Here is a 20,363-nt window from a genome sequence, read left to right on the forward strand (position 1 = left end):
CTGCGGCTGTCAGAGCACATCGATCGGCATGGGTTTGTTGCACTTTTGACGCGACGGAGGAGCAGAACCTGCCCGTCATTTATGGAGCAAACATGGCCGTGTGACAATCATGTTCAGTAAACAGGGCATCCAACCCGTGCGTGTTGCATTTAACAACACAAAAAACTGCTTTCTCCACCTGCCATCGAAGTTGATATCTCATCTTTCCTTGAACGAGGTAAGTTAGCCTAGCTGTATCCCTCCCAACTACCTGTGTCCTGTTGCCAGCATTAATGCAGTTTAACTTGGTTTCTTTCGTGAAACAAAAACGTTTCTTGTGTCTTTTGAGTTTTGCGCTTTGGTCATTTTTTAAGCGCTCCTCAAAGTTATATCTCATCCTAAATGTTTGAAGAATATAGACTAAGGGAGGGTCATCATGTCAGCGTCTTTACTTACACAGATATATGGCAAAGAGGAGTTTAAAATGACTCTCACCAGGGTCTCTGGTATGCCCATTAATTCATACAAATATGGGAAGAGAAGTTGGTGATTAGAATTTCCATTAAGACTAATCTAATTTTATAGTAGTCCATTTAAAATCTCACATTTTAGTAATAAAGGACTACAAAGAACTGCCACGGTTTTGCTGTAATCGTGGCCATATAGCTGAAATATGCTTGCTGGAAAAGCTATTTAGTTTCTATAGGAAAATATGGTACTGTACAGAAACCTGAGGCAGACACAAAAGAAACAAAATGAGACACAGGAGCTGTGCTTCAATAGGCCACAGTTCCACCACAAAGAGATGAAGAATTGCTTCAAAGCAAGGAAATGAGTTCTAAGAATTCAAGCGCAAATATGAAGAAAATGCAAGTTTAGTTGAAATGAATGATTTTTCTGTTGAAGAACCAGGCTTTGGAGCTGTCCTGGGGCAATGGGTCTCCTGTGTTCCTCAGCTGGACTCAAATCAGAACCTCCTCCAGTCTGGATAGCCACGGAGTGGAGTTGTGTCGGCAACTGGGAGAGAGGCTTGGCCTAAAAGAGGGAGAGCAGGTAGAGCGTTTTTTTTTTTTTTTTGCTCTGTTTATCCATGTGAATAGCTCATTTTCTCTGTATGACCCAAACTGAAACATCCTTTGACACTGTACAGTATTTGTCTTTCTTGGCTGAACGGGTCTTAGTGGTGACTTACTGGCTGTGTGATTTCCTTCAGGGCTTTCTGAGACCGTGTCATCAAGTCTCTTCATTGAACCAAGTGTTTGTGGAGCCGCTCTCATCCGATGACTGGGAGATCTTGGTTAGTGACATTTGAGACTTTTAAGTACTTTTAAGACCCCCTTTTAAGACCCTCCCCCCCTAGAAACTCTTCTGTAAGCGGAGAAATAGCGATCTGAATCTATCTGTGATTTATTTTCTTTTTTGCTCTCTCTTTGACTCGTTGGAAATTTACAGTTTACTCAGTGGTGTTTTCATGTTAGCAAGGATTAAAAACTTTAAATACGCTCTCTGATGACTACTAAAGCCACTCATAATGGATGTCTCTGCTACCTAAACCACGTTTTTTGATGCTGTAGTTCATTATGTGTTTCCCATGACTGACACTTCCAGGAGCTTCACAGTTCTGCACTGGAGCAGCAACTACTGGACCAGATCAGAGTGGTTTTCCAAGGTGCTGTGTTTCCTGTTTGGGTGGACAATCACACAGTCATCTACATCAGAATAGGTTGGGGTTATTGCACTTATTTTACTATATTTATCTGTTCCAATTGTCTGACAAGTGACTGTTGTCATACCCCAAATTGTTTCAATGTGCAGTCATGTCTAATTATGGAATCCTTTGTTCAGACACTTTTTGAATTTCATGACTTTGCTATATCTAAAGATAGTATTCATAGACCCATTGCGATTTGTTTTACCTCCACACAGCCTCACTCTCCCCATCTGCGCCGTATGGTCGCCTGGAGCAGTTCACAGAGCTTGTGGTGTCTCCGAAGATCCGTGCTGGAATTGGCGACCTCAGTGATCCCTCTGAGAGATCCAGCCAGCATCAGCATTTTCACTCGCATCAAGACGCGAATTACACCTGCCCCTCAGGACCATCATCAGAGAGTACCCCCTCTATCCCTCACAGCCAACAGTGGGGGGGCATTGCAGACCTGAGGAGCATTCTCCGCCATATGATAAAGGGCACTTATGACCCGGTTAAAGAGCCACTACCTGTACCTGACATTCCATCCGTTTTCTCTGACTCCATCTACAGAGTATGCAATGCACCTCCCAACTCTCTCTGCACCGTAAACCACATTGTTGCTGGGGTTATTCACACATTTCCTTGGAGCCCTTGTTTGAGTGCCACTCTAAGTGGAGGTCAGTCTCCAGTGACATATGGCCTTCTCTCCAAAGTTCCATCCCCTAAAGAGATGAGAGACAGAACCAAGCAGGCCATGGAGAAAAAGAGGAATGGAGGAGTTGGTAAAGAGGAAGAGGTGAAGGAACAGGAGGCCATGGTGGTCAGGGTAGTGTGCCATGGCACTGAGGTGCTGGCTGGCAGTAAGAAGTGTCAAAGCAAGAAAGAGATCCATAGTGGAAGAGTATGGGTGAGTAGCATGTGTAACAGAGAACATATGATACGTTTATTCACATTATCCTCAAAGGAATTACGTTTAGTTATTTTCTACATATTATTATTCTACATATGTCTTTTCATATCTGTTAAAAGTTGTTTTTTTTCTTTCTCTTCTTTTTTTTTAAAGATTCCACAGCCCCTGGCCAGCAGGTTGAATATCCGGCCACATTCGGCAGTGAGACTTAAGCCTGTAAAAACAGCCATCAAAGTTGCCTCTAATATTCGCCTACAGCCTCTAAAACTTCTGGTGAATACTGGAATACACACATTTGGCTGTAATATGTTATTCACAATGAAACATTTGGACAAATCATTTGTTCAAAATGCTAAAGCTTTCCTTTACGTGAGTCTGATCTCTGACATTTTCCCTCCAGCCCGAGGAAGATGATGAAGAGATCCGGACAGCTTTCCTTGGCTGGCTGCACACACAGAGCCATCAGCCTTTGGCGTGCTTGACTGAACGGTCCGGCACCATCCTCTTACATGGAAATGATGGTAATGCATTTCTGCTCTTCTCTTACAAGCTGCGATCATTTATTTATAAGCAAAAAGCAGACACATCTGTTTCCAAAATATTTTGCCCCTTTAATGGCGCATTAAAATGAAAAGTTTTACATTTTTTATTTACTCACAGCAAAGTTGGAATTTGCTTTAACGGTGCTGAAACCAGAGCCACAGAGCGATCCTCCAGACCAGCTGTTTCTTTTAGCATCCACTGTTCTCAAGAAGGGAGACATACAGGTATTGTAACCTATGTGCAAAAAATGGACAGATCAATCTTCCTTTTTTCTTCTTTTTGCAGCTGTTTATGAGTCGTTGTTTGCAGTGGTGACTTTTTGTCTCTTTCAGGTGGACAGACGGCCAGTAGAAATGCCAGCTGTGAAAGTTGTAGCTGAAGCGCCTGACCCAGAGCTTCCCACCTTTGATATTCTTGGGTAAGTTGTCAGCACATGTACATCATTTGAACAAGGATCATTTCCAGCATTTGTTTCACTCTGCATTTTCCACTCTGTCGTCTTTTCCCAGTGGGATAGGCGAGCTTAGCAGGACTGCATTTGAGTTTATTTCCCACAGCCTTCTGGGTACTCTCCTCTCCAGAGAGCTTGGCACCACTGGTCGGGGACTCCAAGGAGGAGCACTACTCATAACTGGTGCCAAGGTACTTCTTTACATTCTCAACATTTCAGTTTCCCATAGCGACATGAAGGGAATGGAATTTTGAAAAACTGATACTGGCCTTGCTGGTTTCGCCAGTCTTAGCTCACCATGAAACACTGAATACATTTAATCTTATGAACTATTGTAAACCTGTAACAGGATGTGCCACAATTTGTCCATGCAGGGGAGTGGAAAGAGCACTTTCTCCCGAGCCCTCTGCGGAAAAGCCAGAGAGGAGTTGGACGCCCATGTGGAGGTGGTGGACTGCAAAAAGCTGCAAGGTCAAAACAGATTCCACGAGCAAACAGCGTATCAAAGAGATCAAGCTGAAATTGAATGAATGTGTTTATCTGCAAATGTCTGTTACTTCTCTCAGGCAAAAGGGCAGAAACTGTGAGGCAGATTCTGCAGGACATATTTGAACAGGCTGAGTGGCAGCAGCCTTCTGTTGTTCTGCTCGATGACTTGGATCATTTGACGCGTGCGCCGACCTCACCCGAACATGAACACGGGCCGGAGGCGCTGCTGCAACAGCACATTGCACAAAGTAAGCCAAGAAGAGTCTTTTCCACTCTACATGTGTGAAAATATCTGTTCTGTAAAAGTACGAGGACAGACAAAACTGTTGATTATTTCAGCCTTTGGCAGTCAGTTATTTGTCTGCTTGTGGCTGCAGGTCTGAAGGATGTGGTGGATGAAGTGGTGTTTCACTCCAGCCTGGTGTGCATGATCATCACCAGCCAGAGTGAACACTCCCTCCACCCTTCTCTGAATGAGGTGCAGGGTTCCCGCTTCATCCAGGGATTTGTAACCCTCCAGCCACCAGACCCGGTCAGCACTCATATCCATATGTACACACTCTGAAAATGACAAAAAGTGGAGGGGGAAAAAAACAGCCTGTGCTGTGGTTTGCAGGACCAGAGACAAGACATCCTGTACCATTTGATCCAAAGGAGGCCATTCCTGTCTGAGAAGACCTTACGCACGCTTGACTTCAGGGCTGTTGCCAAGGAGACGGAGGGATTCACGGCCCAAGACCTTGCATTACTGTTGGAGCGTGCGACCCACGCCAACATGGTACAAGTGGGACACAATGACCAAGGTATCAAAAGGCTTTGAATGCACTGTACTGAAATATAAGAAGATAATTCAGTGTTCCATGTTTTTAATTTTGTTTGTGCCCTGTGTCTTTTAGGTGCTTGCCTGTCATATAAAGACTTTGCTCAGGCTCTGAAGGGATTTACGCCGCCCTCACTGTGGGGTGCAGACCTTCACAAATCGAGTGGTTTTGGATTAGAGAGGGTAGGAGGGCTCAGAGAGGTGCGGCAGCAGCTAATGGACACGATACTGCTGCCAGCTAAGGTTAGTTGCTAATTAAGAGATGAACCTGTGTGTTTTACAGTGTCTGCATTGGGTTGTTGCTAAACAGAGCCCTACAGACGCATGTCGACTTGTATGATGCCACTTGGGTGAAATTTTCCCTTTTTTAATGCCTCTCGCCTTCTGTGTCGTTGCTGCTGTAACCTTTTTTCCCCAAACATGACCCTTGAGCCCATTTCTAAAAACTGAGGCCCTTTTGGGGGGAGTGAACATGCAAGTCCTAAAAAAACGATCAAACACTATCGGAAAGAAAATGCATTTCAAGCAAAGTCAAAGTTATGGATGATATTTTGTGTATCAACAGTATCCCATCCTCTTCTCCAATCTTCCTATCCGCCATCGCTCTGGAATTCTGCTCTATGGAGCCCCTGGGACAGGGAAGACACTGCTGGCCAGGGCTGTTGCCAAAGATAGTGGTATGAACTTCATCAGTATCAAGGTAGGCTTGACTTTAGTTTGTATAGTCAGAACAGAAGTCTGTGCCCCACCGTATGAGAACAAAGTGTACTGTCGGTGATCTAAATTAATTTCTTCAGGGACCTGAACTTCTAAGTAAGTACATCGGAGCCAGTGAGCAGGGAGTCCGCGATGTCTTCCAGAGGTTAGTGAACATCTTGACTCCCAGCACTTCCATAATATTCTGGCTTTTTGTCTGTTCTTAGTTATTTTGTGTAATATTAGATATTTATTGTAACCATAAGCCCCAGTAGCAACCATCTGATTGTCGGTTCCAGGGCCCAAGCTGCCAAACCGTGCATCCTGTTCTTTGATGAGTTTGACTCTCTGGCCCCGAGGAGGGGCCACGACAGCACAGGCGTAACGGACCGTGTGGTCAACCAGCTCCTCACCCAGCTGGACGGGGTGGAAGGACTACAGGGTAGAGTCAAACATCCGTGTAGTCAGATATCCAAATAAAAGAGTGACCCGTAAAGGATGTGCAGTAAATAGGAAGTTATTTGGGCACAGCCATGTTCTGGCTTGAAGATTTGTCTGCCAGGGTGTGAGACTCCATTGAGGATGATAGAAATGTCAGTTTCAGAGGGCGTGTGTGTCCAGTTCTCTGCAGACGGCCGTGTACCTGGCAATTTGTTGTGACCATGCTGATGCAGCATACCTCTTTCTGTTGATGCCGCTCTACTGGAACTTGGTCACCCATGCAGAAGCCATAATAGGGGCACCTACCTTTCAGCAGGGGGAGCTAAAGCTCCCTGCTGATGTGCCTCGTATAACTGACCTATTATAATTCCCCATAAAAGTATAAATGATCAACTTGATGTATTCCCACCTTGTCCAATTGTTAGGCTAGGGTCCTCATAAAGACCTTCGACTATCTGATCCTATAATGCTAGTATGTGCCTGCATTAAGGATTTCCGATGCATTATTAATGACAGAATCAGTTGGTCGTGTAATAACTGAGAACTTACAGAGATGTGATGTGGAAACCAGCATAGCACTGAGAAAGTTAGAATGGACAGGCATTGAAGTAGACCACAGCATTTGTTATTGCCTGAAGGGGATCTTTAATTTGATTACACTGACTCTTACTGTTCATCTCTGTAGGTGTTTATGTGCTTGCAGCCACCAGCCGTCCAGATCTAATTGATCCAGCCCTGTTGAGACCTGGACGACTGGACAAGTCCCTCTACTGTCCCCCTCCTGACCTCGTCTGTCGATTTAAAATAAATCATCATTTGTAATTATGAATTGGTGACACTACGCTTTATGCAGAGTAATGACTCAAGTGCCCCCCTTGTTTCTCGTTCCCAGGAGGCTCGTGTGGAGATACTGAAGGCTCTGAGTGCAGGCGTCTCTCTGGCTCCTGATGTTGACCTGGAACAGCTGGCAGCAGTGACGGAGCAGTTCACTGGCGCAGACCTAAAAGCGCTACTCTACAGTGCACAACTGGAGGCTGTCCACAACAGCTTAGGACCTGCCACATCGCATGTACGGCTATTGGGACAAGTCTCGTGAGCTTATTGTTATGGGCTGGCTTCAGCTAGTCTGGAGCTGTTGGTCGGTCTATACTAAAAAATGTATACTTTATGTTGAAGCATACGTTTTTGACCTAAAAGGCTGACAAAATTGCACTTTTATCAGTTTACAACACAACTCAGATCACCTCCAACCACCTTGATAACTGAATGAATCAAACAGCAGAAGCCAGCTGAGGCAAACTTAGCTGATCTCAAGAGGAGGCACAGTAAAACATTGAAGCTGCTTTTGCTTGTGTATGTAAACTTCAACCCCTGTTTACGTGTGACTCAGGAGTTGACCTCCGGTTCATACAGCGACATGAGCCTGTCCTCCATGATCTTCCCGAACAACAGCAGTGGCTCAGACGAATCGGTGACGGAGGCGGACCAAGGAATGGGGCTGGACCAGTCCATGGTTCTTCTAGAGCCCAATGGGCTTCAAGTGGAGGAAGAACAATCCCAAGGCAATGTCTGGAGACTGTACTTCGGAAGTTCTTATGAGTCAGAGTCGGGAAATTCACTGCTTTCCAGACTGGTGAGCACTAATTGCATATTTACAGAGTTTGTTTCAATTTAAGTTTATTTTATTCTCCATGAAATAAGATTTCATGTTTCATTTTTGGAGTTATGATTTGTCTAACACCGTATGTAACCAGTACATCAGTACAGCTTATAATTACGAAGGGATTTTAAAAATGATTCTTGATGGCATTTTGCAGAGCAGAATGCAGAGCAGGTTGTTGGTCCGGGTCCAATTCGGCCACTTTAGCTTTTTGCAGAAGGGGCAGCCCCTCTAACTTCTGTTATTACAGAATATTGATATGCTGAAGTAAATAGCATTGTGTTATCCTCCTCACTCATTGTTGCTGAGTCACGTCACCTGATGTATTTCATAGAATGAGCATTTCAGTGGCTCTGGTGAGGGTCTTACAGGTTCTGTTGTCCTGGTTTTTTTTGGAAGGAGAGAGTGAGGCTTAGGGTTGCAGTTGGTTGCAATGCACAATGTTACCTCTAGATGTCACTACTACACAGGATTTCTTCTCCAGCATAACAGTACACACAGACATTTAGACCCATTTCAGAATTTAGATCACAAGGAGTTATGTTTTTTTTTTTTAAACGGAACTTGCAGTGCGTCTCAGGACCCAACTCCACGACACACGACTTCATGGGGGGATCAGCCTGTGAGCCGGTCACCACTTTTCCTCCTGCTTACATGTCCTCCATCCAGAATGGATATGAAGAGCTCGCCCCTGAGGAGCTGGAGCGCATTCAACAAGACATCAGTAATATCAAGAACAACTACAGGGGAGCCAGTGTAAGTGACAGCAGTTTTTCTCTTTGTTTTCTACATGACGCTGTCCATTATTACAGTTTTTTAGCACTTTTCATGGCCAATGCAGAGCCAGATTGTTTAATTGCATATGTAAGCTTTTATGAGTGCGATTGGTTTCTATTTGTGTAGGAAGAGTTCATCAGGTCACATTCAGCCTCCAGCCAACCAGGCCTACAGCTTTCCCAGGCTCATTTAAACTCTGCCGTGGTTGTGACCAGGCCGTCCCTCAGCCAGGCCGACTGGAACAGATACACAAAACTGTGAGTATTGGGACGCCTTTATCACTGCAACAGAGATTACAATGGTAATTATTAAAAGTGCTTTAATTTAAAAAAAAAAATCCGTTAATGAGCCATTTAATGTCTTTATCAAGGGTGGAGGAACATGACTAATTCCATAATCTCTAACAATGTTCAGCATTTTCCATTAAGTTACTGTTGTGCATTTCGTAAAGTGACAAACATTAGAGCTGGGATGGGCACAGTCCACTCTTCCATGTTAGCTGCCGACTCTTTTCTGAGCTCTCAAGTGAATGAACGGTTTGAACATTTTCAATTAATAGTATATTTGATTTAAGCAGCGTTTTAATGTAAAATATTTATTTCAGATACGAAGACTTTTGTGGTTCAGGAGAAAGAAAATCTCTTCCCTCTGTCCCATTTAAACCAGGACATCGTGTGACTTTAGCCTGACCGCACCTCGGTCTGACAGACTTCATCCATCGCATGCAAAATAACACACTGAACATGTGTATAAAGCCATATTATGAATTGTGTTGATGTAAAATGTGATTACGAATGAAACGCTCTCTAAATTTTATTCTAATACTTTATTTTGTCAGTCAGATGTGAAGTACTTGAATTCGTTTGTTTACAGCTACTTAATGGAAACATAGTAAATTGTTCTTATGATTCAAAGTTTCCTGAATATTCTTGTTCAAATTGTTTGTGAGTCAAAAGAAGAAGAAATGGAATCAGTGACTTACATGATAAAGTGGTTTTATTGTGTCCTATAAGCAGCGATAGTCATTCAAAATACACGTACGCTCGGTTGAATGCATTCTCCAAACTTTTCATTTGCATTTCCTGCTTATGTTCTGAGGATGTGTTTTGAGGAGTTTGTTAATAGTTCAAATAATTACCCGTTTACGTCATATAAATGCTTAGAAATAACTTGAGTATGACATTATCCAGTGTTGGGAAACTGTTTTGCATGTAAATTCATGCAAATTTGTGTTTCCACACAAGTTTGTGTAACACAAACAGTAAATTCTAAACTAATAATTCTAGTTTAACCCACCAGGCCTGATGCAACGTATTGGTGCCTTTCAAGCCTAAAGACACACAAACATTAAAAGAATATATTGATTAACATGAGGGCAAAGGCAATAGTTTACGATCAAAGCTTAAAGGTCTAATCTCTCAAGTGTTTATTTTATTTCAAATGAATAAAAGTTTTTTTGTGGCCAGCTTTAAGTTGGCTTTTTTTTATTTTTATTTTTTTAATTCCTTTGGTCTGAATGAGTAAAGAGAAGATTGCATGTGATGTGGAGGTAGCAGGATTCAAGTGGAGTGCTTCACAAGAAAGATGAAAGATAAAAATCAACCTGATGGAGACTTTTAAAGCAGCTTCAAAGCTCTTACACTGCCTTAACTCTCTTGTTCTAGCTTTGTTTTCCTAGTGGCTTTAAATCAAAAGTTTCATCAGACTCTCTGTCAATACCTCCGCCTTGGAAGCTCCCGGAGAATCTTTAACAGCTGAGCCTCACCTGAGGGTAGTCTTCAACCTTTTCCTTGGCTGTTGCAGCGAGCCGTCTTGACAATATTTTTCTATTGAAGCAAATATGCCTGCTGTCATCCTACACATCCAGGAACTGGCAGGTTCTGCAGTGGTAAATATAGACATAAGGAGCTGGTTTTGGCTTGCCTTTGTCTTTTTTCAATCCCACACAGCCGAGCAGGAAAAAAAAAAAAGCCCAGTGGGAGTCACTTCCTCCTTTATCTGTCTCTCACACCTATAATGAGGAAAAAGTTCTAGATTAACGAAAGAGGCACCTTTAAGATGCAGAAAAAGTGAAAGAGAGACCATATATAACTTGGATGTGAGAATCTTTTAACTCATGGGGCTATCCGGTGGTATGAATGTTCAGCCAGGAGGCCTGGATGATCACCTTAGGAGCAACACCTAAGGTTGTCTTTTGAGTAACCGTTTTTTTTGGTGCAGCTTGAAAAAAAGCCATATGAGAAATAAAAACAATCAACTGGCTTTTAAAACCTAGGAGCAAACCTCTCAGCACCACACAGTGCGGGTTCAACGCGTTTGCTGTCACAATAAAGAGAAACGTTGTTTTTTCTTTTTCACCTTCGCCACCACTCCAGTGGTGCTCCTCAAAGTCATCCTGAGTGGTTCGAGAATCCCTGAATGCAATGAGCCAAATGTATACCAAAATGATCCCCTGGTCGATGCAAAGCACAACAGGCCTCTTTTATGACACGTTCGCTCGCTCAGACAGCTTTCTGCCCAAAATAGAACAAAAAGTTCAGATGAAACAAAAAAGGAGATGAAGGTGGTTTAGTGATATAAAGCAGGAGATCAGAAAAGAAGACCCTGCTAGGAAGTAAAACTAAAATATGCATGTAAAGAAATGACTGAGGGACCATTTTTAGCTCTGTTTGGTTTTGTTTCTTCTTGACAGGTACATTTCCTCTCACACAGAAATATAACTGCAAGGCGCAAGAAAATGTGGGGCATTCTATCAATACCGTGTTCTTTAATTATTCAGGCTTAATTAAACTAACGTGAATACAGCTTCAGTTCGGAGACTTCCCACTAATTTTAGATTATGAATATGCAAAATTTTCTGTGGGAGTTGGTCCTCAGCAGTCAGAAATGAGTCACTGTGGTAAATGGTTGACACCTGTGTTACACATTTTAATATATATCTTTCATTTATCCATCTTCAGAAGTTTGAGAGAAAATTTCTACTCACTAGCTTCACCCTTGTTATTGACCCTTTGACACGTGGCAGTAGGTGATACAGATGCATTAGCCTTTTCCTAATACATATCGGTTACCCAGTGATAGAGGGCCTCCATCTTGGCAGAATACACCTCTTGCAGCCTAGACATGATTTAGAGCTCATATGCCAACACAATGCTGCAAACAGTGTGTTAAAAGCCCTTCAATTAACCACCACCACCAAAGTAACATTTTCAGATTCATTATAGAGAGAGCTGAGATTAAGTAATAGTTGGGGTGGACATGGGAATCAATTTCAGAGTTGTATTAATTCATCTAAATCCCAGTTTCTCACTCTGGGTTAATGCAGTCATTTCTCCAGCTCCAGGTGTTGCAGCTGGAGGCGAATTAACACTTCATCCTCACCTGCCTGTACAGAGTGAAAACTTACCAAGCAGCATTGGGTTCACTGTTAGGGTGCATTTGATTTGTGAGCTTAACGACTGCATGTCAGGATCTGCAAGGCCATTTTTGAATTGCATGGAAGGCAAAGATGTGACCTTCCAATCAGAGCAGGGTTAGTTAGATTCACGAAGGAGATTTAGGGCACAAGTTTTGTACGAATCCTTTCTCCCTCATGTTAGGCAGCAGAATACACGTGAAGATGTGAAGTCTGGCTATGGGTTATGGGTCAACTACTTCTGACAAAGAAGTTAAAAAATGTCACTGCTTATAATGCAGAAATTGTCTCTATTGGATGGCATGCAAAAAGGAAGAAAAAAAATAAATCACCCAACAATTAGGATTATACCCACATCTTCAGACACTGCTACACCACCTATGTGTATGTGGCAGAATCTGAAGTTAAGCGGATTATATTTTTATTCAAACAAACACGTTGACATAGAAACTCAAGCATTCAGCACATATTCAGCCTGCTCTATATTGACTGGAGATTGTAGCCCCCACGTCAGCTGAATAATATTTGTATGAAGGATATGGATCTGCCCCTCCAGTCATCAGTAACAGCAAAGTTACAGAACTTCTTTCCCCCTTCAGCTTCTAATGGGTTTATATTTGACAAATGTCTCCAATAATTTCAAGAGTCTGATAGGACAAGAAGAGAAAACAAGTCGATACAAGTGACTATAAGGAAAAGTTGAGCTTTGCTCTAACTTGCTTTTTCTTATCTGTTTAGCTGCTATATTGGCACCAACTGATTTGTGATTTACTCTAGTGAGATAGCATTTTGTCAATAAAACCTTTAGGGAAAGATTGAACTGTGGCAGTATAATTGATTATAAAAGCATAGTTTGTTTGTATTTGATCCTGTCCTTTGAAGATACTTTGTGCAGTATAAAAAAAAAACTACTTTGTTTATGTATTTGTATGAATTTACCCTAAAACAATATCAAGTGGATACGAGTGGATGAAAGGCCCAGACAAGTCCGGAAGCTGTGGCAAAGTGCCAGCTGTGGAAGCATGTGAGCCCATGTAATCAGCTCCATCCTTAATCTTATTTGATCAGTGTTTTCCACTGCATGAGGAGAAGAGCTGCACCCTTCTGGCTTCCGCCCTTAGACTACTGTCACACAATGAATGAAGTCTCCAAGAACTTGTAATGAGATCAGCAAGGTCCTTTACTTCCCTGCCTTTCACATATCTGTCTACTTAAGGTCTCATGATTGATGTTTTAGGACAAAAGGAAAACCAAGCCATAACATCTCTGAGGGAGAATTGTTTCAAAGCACAAATCTGGGCAATGATATATATATACAGTATATAAAAAAAGAATCCAGAAGCACAGAACGACACACCGTTCTCCACAGACCCCACACCCACATTTAGCTAACAGCTAGCGTAATCTGGGAATAAAGACCTGAATCAGACAGATACCCATGAATGAGTTCCAGAGTTCCTTGTGGAGATTAGAGAACCTTACAAATGTAGAAAATCTGTGCACTCCTCCACCAATCACGACTTTCTACAAGAGTGACCAGTCACAAGTTACTTCTCATTAACAGTAATACATTTGCAAGGACATAAAGATGCGGAATCTGGCCATCAGCTCGCTAACACCACCCATTCAGTCAAACATAGTGGTTTTTATTTTTCAGTGATGGGGGCTGAGAGACCAGTCAGGGTAGAGGAAAAGATCAATGCAGGGTGATGTAAAGTGATTTTGGGTGAAAACCTTTTATAAGCGCTAAGAATGTCAGGGTGAAAGTTTATATTCCTTTTTTTTTTTCCCTTGTCCTGTTCAGCATTATGGCAGCAGAATTGTAGTCTGAAACCTTTTATGCCAAACAGATTTGCTTTGACAAGGGAAGTTTTATAAATGTAAAGCTCCCCTTGATGCCCATTTATTTATTTCTGTTTACAATATATAACATGTAATAGAACCGAAAGTTTATATTCCAACAAGACAATGACAGACAAAACTGAGAAGTGAAAGTTCTTGCATGACTCCTTGAATGGACCTGAACTCATCAGAGCATCTCTAAAGAGGCCTAAAATTTGCAGAAAGTTTCTGCCAAGAAGAATGGGAGAAACGTCCAAAAAACCCAAAGATGTGCCAAGCTTGTATCGCTCCAAAGAAAACTGGATATGGTTGTTGCTGCCAGAATGGTTTTCACAAGTACAAAGTGAAGGTTCTGAACTCCGATGTCGCCAAAATGAGTTACTTCACTTTATTTATATTTTCATCTATCCATCGTCTTTTGCTTATCTGAGGTTAGGTCACAGTGGGAATAAATCCAGGAGGAAAACTTAGACATCCCACTCCACAGCTCCTCCTGGGGGATCCCGACGTGTTCCCAGGTCAGAAGGGATACATAATCCCACCAGCATGCTCTGGGTCTGCCTTCCAGTTGGATGTGCCCGGAAAATCTCCAAAGGGAAGTCACCAAGGGGCATCCTAATCAGATGCTTGGAACACCTCGGGTGACTCTTTTTGATGGAGCAGCAGTTCTATTGGAGCTCCCTCTGGATGGTTGAGCTTATTTACTTGAATTATTAAATCCTTGCTGAGAATTGTATGTAGATTAATAAGAATTGACAGCTAAGATCTTTAGACTCTCAGATGACACAATATTAAAAACAGACACAATTCTTTATGGTTTGACAAATCAAAATTTGATGTCAGAAATCATGGATGCAATGTTTCCTGGATTAAAGAGGAGAGGGACCATCTGGTTTGCGATCAGTGCACAGTGCTAAAGCCAGCATCGGTTATATGAGGTTTTGGATTAACATACTGTATTGATGCCATTCAGACTATTTCAGGGATGGTCTTGATTCTTTCAGCAATACCAAGCTAAACCACGTTATGTTTCACATCAACATAGGTCCATGGTAAAATGGCAGGTACTAACCTGGCCTGACTGCAGCTCAGGCCAGTCACTCAATCAAAATCTTATCTAAAGCCAGGATGTTAAACCATTTTGCTTCCAAAACTACAGCAGATTGTCTCCTCTATTTTCAAACAGTGTTTTTAAAAGAGAAGGTGATGCAACACAGATGCACTGGCTCTATCCCATCTCCAGTTTACACTTTAATCAGGGTCATCAGCTCGAGTGAGTAATCCCCTCTGCAGACGCGCTCTTACTGGCCCAAAGAGCAACAAAGCTTTGCCTCTCAGGAATGAGGCCATTTAAGTGTGACTGTTCAAATATGTAGCTGGATGCTGCGTGTGAGTGAAAGACACTGTGACTGAATCAAAGACTTGGTGGTGGAAAAGTGAAAGAGTTTCCTTACTTGCCCAAGAGATTATCAGACAGATGGTGTTGGGCACTGACTTACATTGAGTATTGAGGCCTCGGCATCCTCTCAGCGAGTGAACAAACCTTCCCTGAAGATGAAGCTCAGAGGTCGATCCAGGGCTGGGTGCTAGGTAGAGCCGTCAAGCAGGAAATGGTATCACACACTGAAGAATAAGAGACTGCTTTGACCTTTGTGTAGGGAAATAAATATCCTGTGACACAGCCAGGCATGTAATGGAAAAACCAAGGTACCAAAACCAAAGACACGCACAAAGACAAAGTGAGAGAAGACGTTCAGATCGAAACAAAGGCTCACTTTGGGTCCTAAAGCCCTAATCTAATATAATACCAATGAATAGGTATTTTGCAATAATTGATCACATTTACTTTGGAATGCAAATACAATTTTGTTTATTAAAGCAAATATAGAGATGCAGACCAAAATATTCATATTCTAAATATTCAAACTTTGCCTACGTCATTTCTGTAAGAGAAATAATTACTTTGAAAGTGACACAACGTAATATGCTATCACTTTTTTTTGCTGTGTGTGGAGGCCAGTTGTTGTTGCTTTGATTTGAGCTGCAGCATTCACCTGCAAAATAAGCAGGAAAGAATCTGAACCGAGTGCCGGCGGGAGGTAAAGGTGGTGGAGAAGCTCTTTGCATTATGACCCCACCCAGCTGACCATCCGTTGTGTTTGATAAGGAACACAGCGAGTGACCAGACAGTTTTTAGTCCCTTCTTTCTCTTCATACCACCTGTCAGAATGACAGTCGGGCCTGAAAATGATCACAAACTCATGTGCAAAAGCTGAAAGAGTGAAAATGAATATATTAAGATTTTGATACTTTTGATGATTAAATTGAATATCTATTCTGGGATGATCTGTTAGTCTTGATATATCACTGCTTTTGAATTGATAATCTGTCCACAAAAGTCTGTGATTGGTAAAAAAGCATAAATGGCTCAATATGTGGAAACCATGCATCATTTTTGTAATTTTTCATCAAGAATAACGTTTTTTTTTAAACGATACCTTCAAATCCCCGGTGTGAGCCTTTACATGCGTGTAGTTTACAAATCAAAAAGGGAACTTTGTTAAAGTTGTTACAGTTTTTCATTCTTTAATGTAAACAGCAGTTTTTGGGGGCTTTGAAAAATCCTAAAGAAAGCATTAAATAGGAAGGGGAAAATATAGAAATCATACTTGAAATAACAACCAAGATCTGTTTTTAAATTAAAAAAAAAAAAAGTACATAAACTCTCAATTTTGCGGCCATATAGTGTGGTACGCACACAAAAAAAGTGAACTTTCCTTGACCAAATACTAACTTCCTGGCTGTTTACAATTTTAAAATTACTAAATGGTGATCGTCTTACAAATGACAGAACAAAACAAAAGCTCAAATATTGCTAAGGAATGTTGTGTACAGCAGTCTTTACAACAGGAGGGACTCAAATGAGGGAGAGATGAGTGTGTGTTTGAGTGTGGCTTTCACAATGGTGCTGCTTTTATGGCAAAGCCACTATATGTAGGCATGTATAATAAGCAATAAGCAGTGGTAGGATAGTAACATCAGTATTCAAAAGGGAGGTTTTTCACTGTAGCACAGTGGCTGGATTTTAAAGAACAATGTATTTGAACAGTCTTAGAGATATCTGAAGTAACATTGAGTAAATAGCAGAGACTATTTTCAAGAAGTATTGGTCCGTAAATTTAATCCAGCCTTTTGCGTAACATTTAGCTGCCACAAAGTAAGTGGGAATGTGACAGGAAAGCAATACTTCTGGCAAGGTGACAAACCCCCCCCCACCTCCCTTTGTCCCTCCCTTATTGTGATCTACTCAACCACCCTCCTGGTCCCTTCATCTGTCATCCCTCCCCACAAAAGCCCTGAGGAAAAACAACAAAATAAACATAAAGGACAACAAGGAAGGCATATAAAATGAATTTTCTTAGCAGTTGTCTACAACAATCTTGAAGCAAAATGACAGCAAGTGTCTGGGCCAAGAAGAAGAAGAAGAAGCAGAAGAGGAAGAAGAAGAAGAAGAAGAAGAGAAAGGAGAAGAAGTGAATGTTCTGAAACATCAGACACAGGAAGTGAAGAAGACGACGCATGACGACCAACGACGGGCCAAACGAACACTCTCTTCTCCATGGCAACCTGATGACTCTGCACTGACCCCAAGTCCCTCAAGTGCAACGAATAATGATAATATGAACCATTTTCTCTCTTATAAAGGTCTAGCAAGAAGCAAGAGGAAAATAGTTCAATAAGTCCCTTCTTCAATCACAGTTCCTTTTTGTTTTTATATTATATGGTTTTTATTCATTCTTGTTCCAGTTTATAAGAAAAGGGGATTGGTCCAGTGAATACAGAAAGTGCGGGGTTGGTTTGGGTTCAGGCTTGTGGGGTCGTACGTCTAGTTACAGTCGTAAACAAAGTCATAGTTGCTAGGTTCTTTGGGAATTGGGGGCGGGGCCTCAGGAATCTGGATGTTCTCTAGATCCAAGAGGCGAAGCTTCATCTCCATGGAGAGCAGGGTGTCCATGTCAGATTTGGTGTAATCGCTGGTCATCTCCTTTCCCAGGAGAGCATTGAGCCCATCTGTCCACACACAGTACTGTGGAGACAAGGATTCAGATTTAAATTTAAGATAAATCAGGAGCAATCACAGAGCCAATATCTACAAATTAAATATGAGCAAGACATGTTTCCAAGGAGAAAAGAAGCTGCTGACAGCACGTAAAGCTAATTTAGTCATTCAGGCAAAAAGAAGCTAACCACAAAGGGACGGAGGTTTGCATAAACTGTGACTCGGGAGAATTAGAGCAGGGACACCTTCTTCTCTCTTCTTTGTGTTTGCATACCTACCTTCAAAAAAGTTATTTTGGATCGAAGCACAGGGAAAATGATGAGAGCTATCCTTCAAGCATTAGATATTTATGAGCCCTACATAACACTACCCCTTGCACTTGCCAAATTCCAAGGATTACAGTTATTACTTTTATTATCATTATTATTATTTAGTTATTTTGCAGCCAAAAGTCCAAGTGAAGTGTAATCAACCCCCCAAAATGTTTTAGTTCATCATGTGCAGTATATTCCTGTTCTACACTTGCATAACCACTCTACTCGATATACAGTGGAAGCGGTTTCTTTGTGCCATCACACATGTTCTTTTGTCACTTCCAACAATCGCAAGGACGACTTCTGCTGACTTACCTCATGCTTGTCAGGAGCAATAAAGTTTAGGTATTCATCCGACTCATAGAGGACAGAGAAGGCCAGCTCTAACACCTCCTGTGGAGAGGACAGGGTGGAAAGCAGAGAGGGAGGAGTGAGTTACACAAACAGTCAAAGGGTGAGATGGTAAGAGGTGAAAGACAAAAGCGGTGAAAAGAAAAGAAAAAAAAAAGGAAAAACAGGTGAGATTCCCAACACAGTTCTTCCTCTCCTCCTCACATCCTATTACCATCTGTAGCATCAACCACACATTAACCCACTGGGTATCGGCAGTATATAAGGAAATATGAAATGTCCCTCGGAGGTTGGTAGGGCTGAGAAATGATGTGACATGATATGATTTGGGTTGAATATGAATTTAATGTATGCTTGCAATCTGTGTGAAGTTAGTGTCTCTGAGCAGCAGCAGTTAATTACAGAGTCAGACTGAGGCTGCAGACAAGGTGCAGTGTGAGGGAGCTTAAAGGAGCAGTCGAGAGGGGAATTGGTCTCAGATCAAAACGCTCTAAGAAGATGCAAAATGTCACAAAGTAAAAAAAAAAAAGCTCTGTGAGGCTGCTTCAAATGAAATGCGACTGGTAGCTTGTAAAAACGTTCACTGTGACAAGCAGGCGTTAATGTTCACCAGATCTTAATTACACTTACAGCTACACCTACACTTGAGACGAAAGTGAATGTCAGTTTACTTCTGTAAGTCCTGGATATTTCCAGGTATTCCTGAATATACTGAGAATGCCTTCACACAATCTCTTGATAATCCATAGATGTTGAGCTATTTAAATCTTATTTAAACGATCATCTAGTGAGCGCAGTTGCTTACAATAAAAGGTGGTGGAGACAGGTGAACTATGAATAAAAACAAAGCAATCGGGCAAGTGCATCTCTAATTTTGCAAGTTTTCAAGTTTATGACGTGAAAAGCAATTCTGCTCTTCATTTACTGTAATAACACAGACAGTGTGGTTATTAGTTACTGCCTTTTTCTTGTTGTAAAGTAATTAAATGCAACTCCGCTCTCGTGTCGATGTGTTCACTCAGACTGAATTCTAAATGAAGCACTGTTTAATCTAATTTTGTCTTTCCCACAAGAGTTGTTTTTTTTTTTTTAAAGCGCCTGCACAAACCTACAGCTGCTTTTTAGATGAAGAGGATTTTATCACAAAAATTCAACCCACTGAACATTGCAAGAACGTTACGAAATTCGGGACATGCAATCAACTACACTTGGGATATGGCCTGCACTCATTTGTGTGATCCTGTTTGAAATGCCATAATGAATACTTATACATATGGCCCAGAGTGTATGAATAAGAGAGATATAAGCACTATATGGAATTATTCTCACAATATATTTAGAGTGATTCAGCTGTAGATGCAGACTTTTGTAAGAAATTGGGGGACAGTCTGGAAATGCTGCATCCATCATCATCCTTCTACCTTTGTCTCAATGCCCCAGAAATCTCCAACATGTCAGCTCTGCAGCTCTAAAGCCTGCAGAGGTGACTTTGGTGGGCCTTGTAACAGTAAGTAATGAAGTATGCTCATGTTCTCATTCACACGGCTGGGAGAGGCCTGCAAGACAGCCCACAGGCCCCCCCAGGGTCATTCTCCTAGACCTGTGCTTATTGACAAGGTAATAAAGGAGGCAAAGAATGGAGGAGGTGCGCTCCTTTGTCTTCAAGGCTATTTATCCAAGATCCAATATATCAGAGCCCCATGGATGGGGGCCAGAGGTTTGTAGAGGAAAAGTGGAGGATGGAGTGTACACAGATGCAGACGAGATGGCTCTTTCATCCTGGTTCGAGTGCTGCTGAGTGCATGCCCATGTGTTACTGTCACTTTGGAACAGCAAAGAAAAGATGTCAGCACGGTTCTTATGGCTCTTGTGTGATTTTTTTTGTCTCCAACTGAAAGACTATTCAGTCACTTGTTCTAACACAA

General features: G+C 41.9%; 2 protein-coding genes across 5 annotated transcripts in view; one reads left to right on the top strand and one right to left on the bottom strand.

The window, feature by feature from the left end:
* Nucleotides 1-16: 16 nt before the first annotated feature.
* Nucleotides 17-9,876, top strand: pex1 (peroxisomal biogenesis factor 1). The gene is made up of 24 exons (XM_072370351.1): nt 17-217; nt 886-1,032; nt 1,193-1,276; nt 1,588-1,702; nt 1,906-2,576; nt 2,733-2,852; nt 2,980-3,100; nt 3,240-3,346; nt 3,455-3,540; nt 3,632-3,764; nt 3,948-4,044; nt 4,140-4,310; nt 4,440-4,594; nt 4,679-4,865; nt 4,959-5,125; nt 5,448-5,582; nt 5,680-5,744; nt 5,878-6,020; nt 6,705-6,808; nt 6,912-7,088; nt 7,410-7,652; nt 8,250-8,435; nt 8,583-8,713; nt 9,061-9,876. Exons 1-24 carry the CDS (start codon nt 110-112, stop codon nt 9,143-9,145), a joined length of 3,738 nt encoding a protein of 1,245 aa, XP_072226452.1. The 5' UTR covers nt 17-109; the 3' UTR covers nt 9,146-9,876.
* A 6,541-nt stretch (nt 9,877-16,417) lies between these two features.
* Nucleotides 16,418-20,363, bottom strand: part of elmo1 (engulfment and cell motility 1 (ced-12 homolog, C. elegans)) — an 88,911-nt gene continuing 84,965 nt past the window's right edge. For all 4 annotated transcript variants that reach the window (XM_072369818.1, XM_072369819.1, XM_072369817.1 and 1 more), the window contains 2 exons: nt 18,403-18,480; nt 16,418-17,800 (listed from right to left, as the gene is read on the bottom strand). In XM_072369818.1, coding sequence (XP_072225919.1) covers nt 17,600-17,800; nt 18,403-18,480 — 279 coding nt within the window. In that variant the 3' untranslated portion in view covers nt 16,418-17,599. The remainder of the gene's footprint in view (nt 17,801-18,402; nt 18,481-20,363) is intronic.

Source organism: Leuresthes tenuis, unplaced genomic scaffold, assembly GCF_036924035.1.
Source record: "Leuresthes tenuis unplaced genomic scaffold, fLeuTen1.0.hap1 SCAF_18, whole genome shotgun sequence".
NCBI lineage: Eukaryota > Metazoa > Chordata > Actinopteri > Atheriniformes > Atherinopsidae > Leuresthes > Leuresthes tenuis.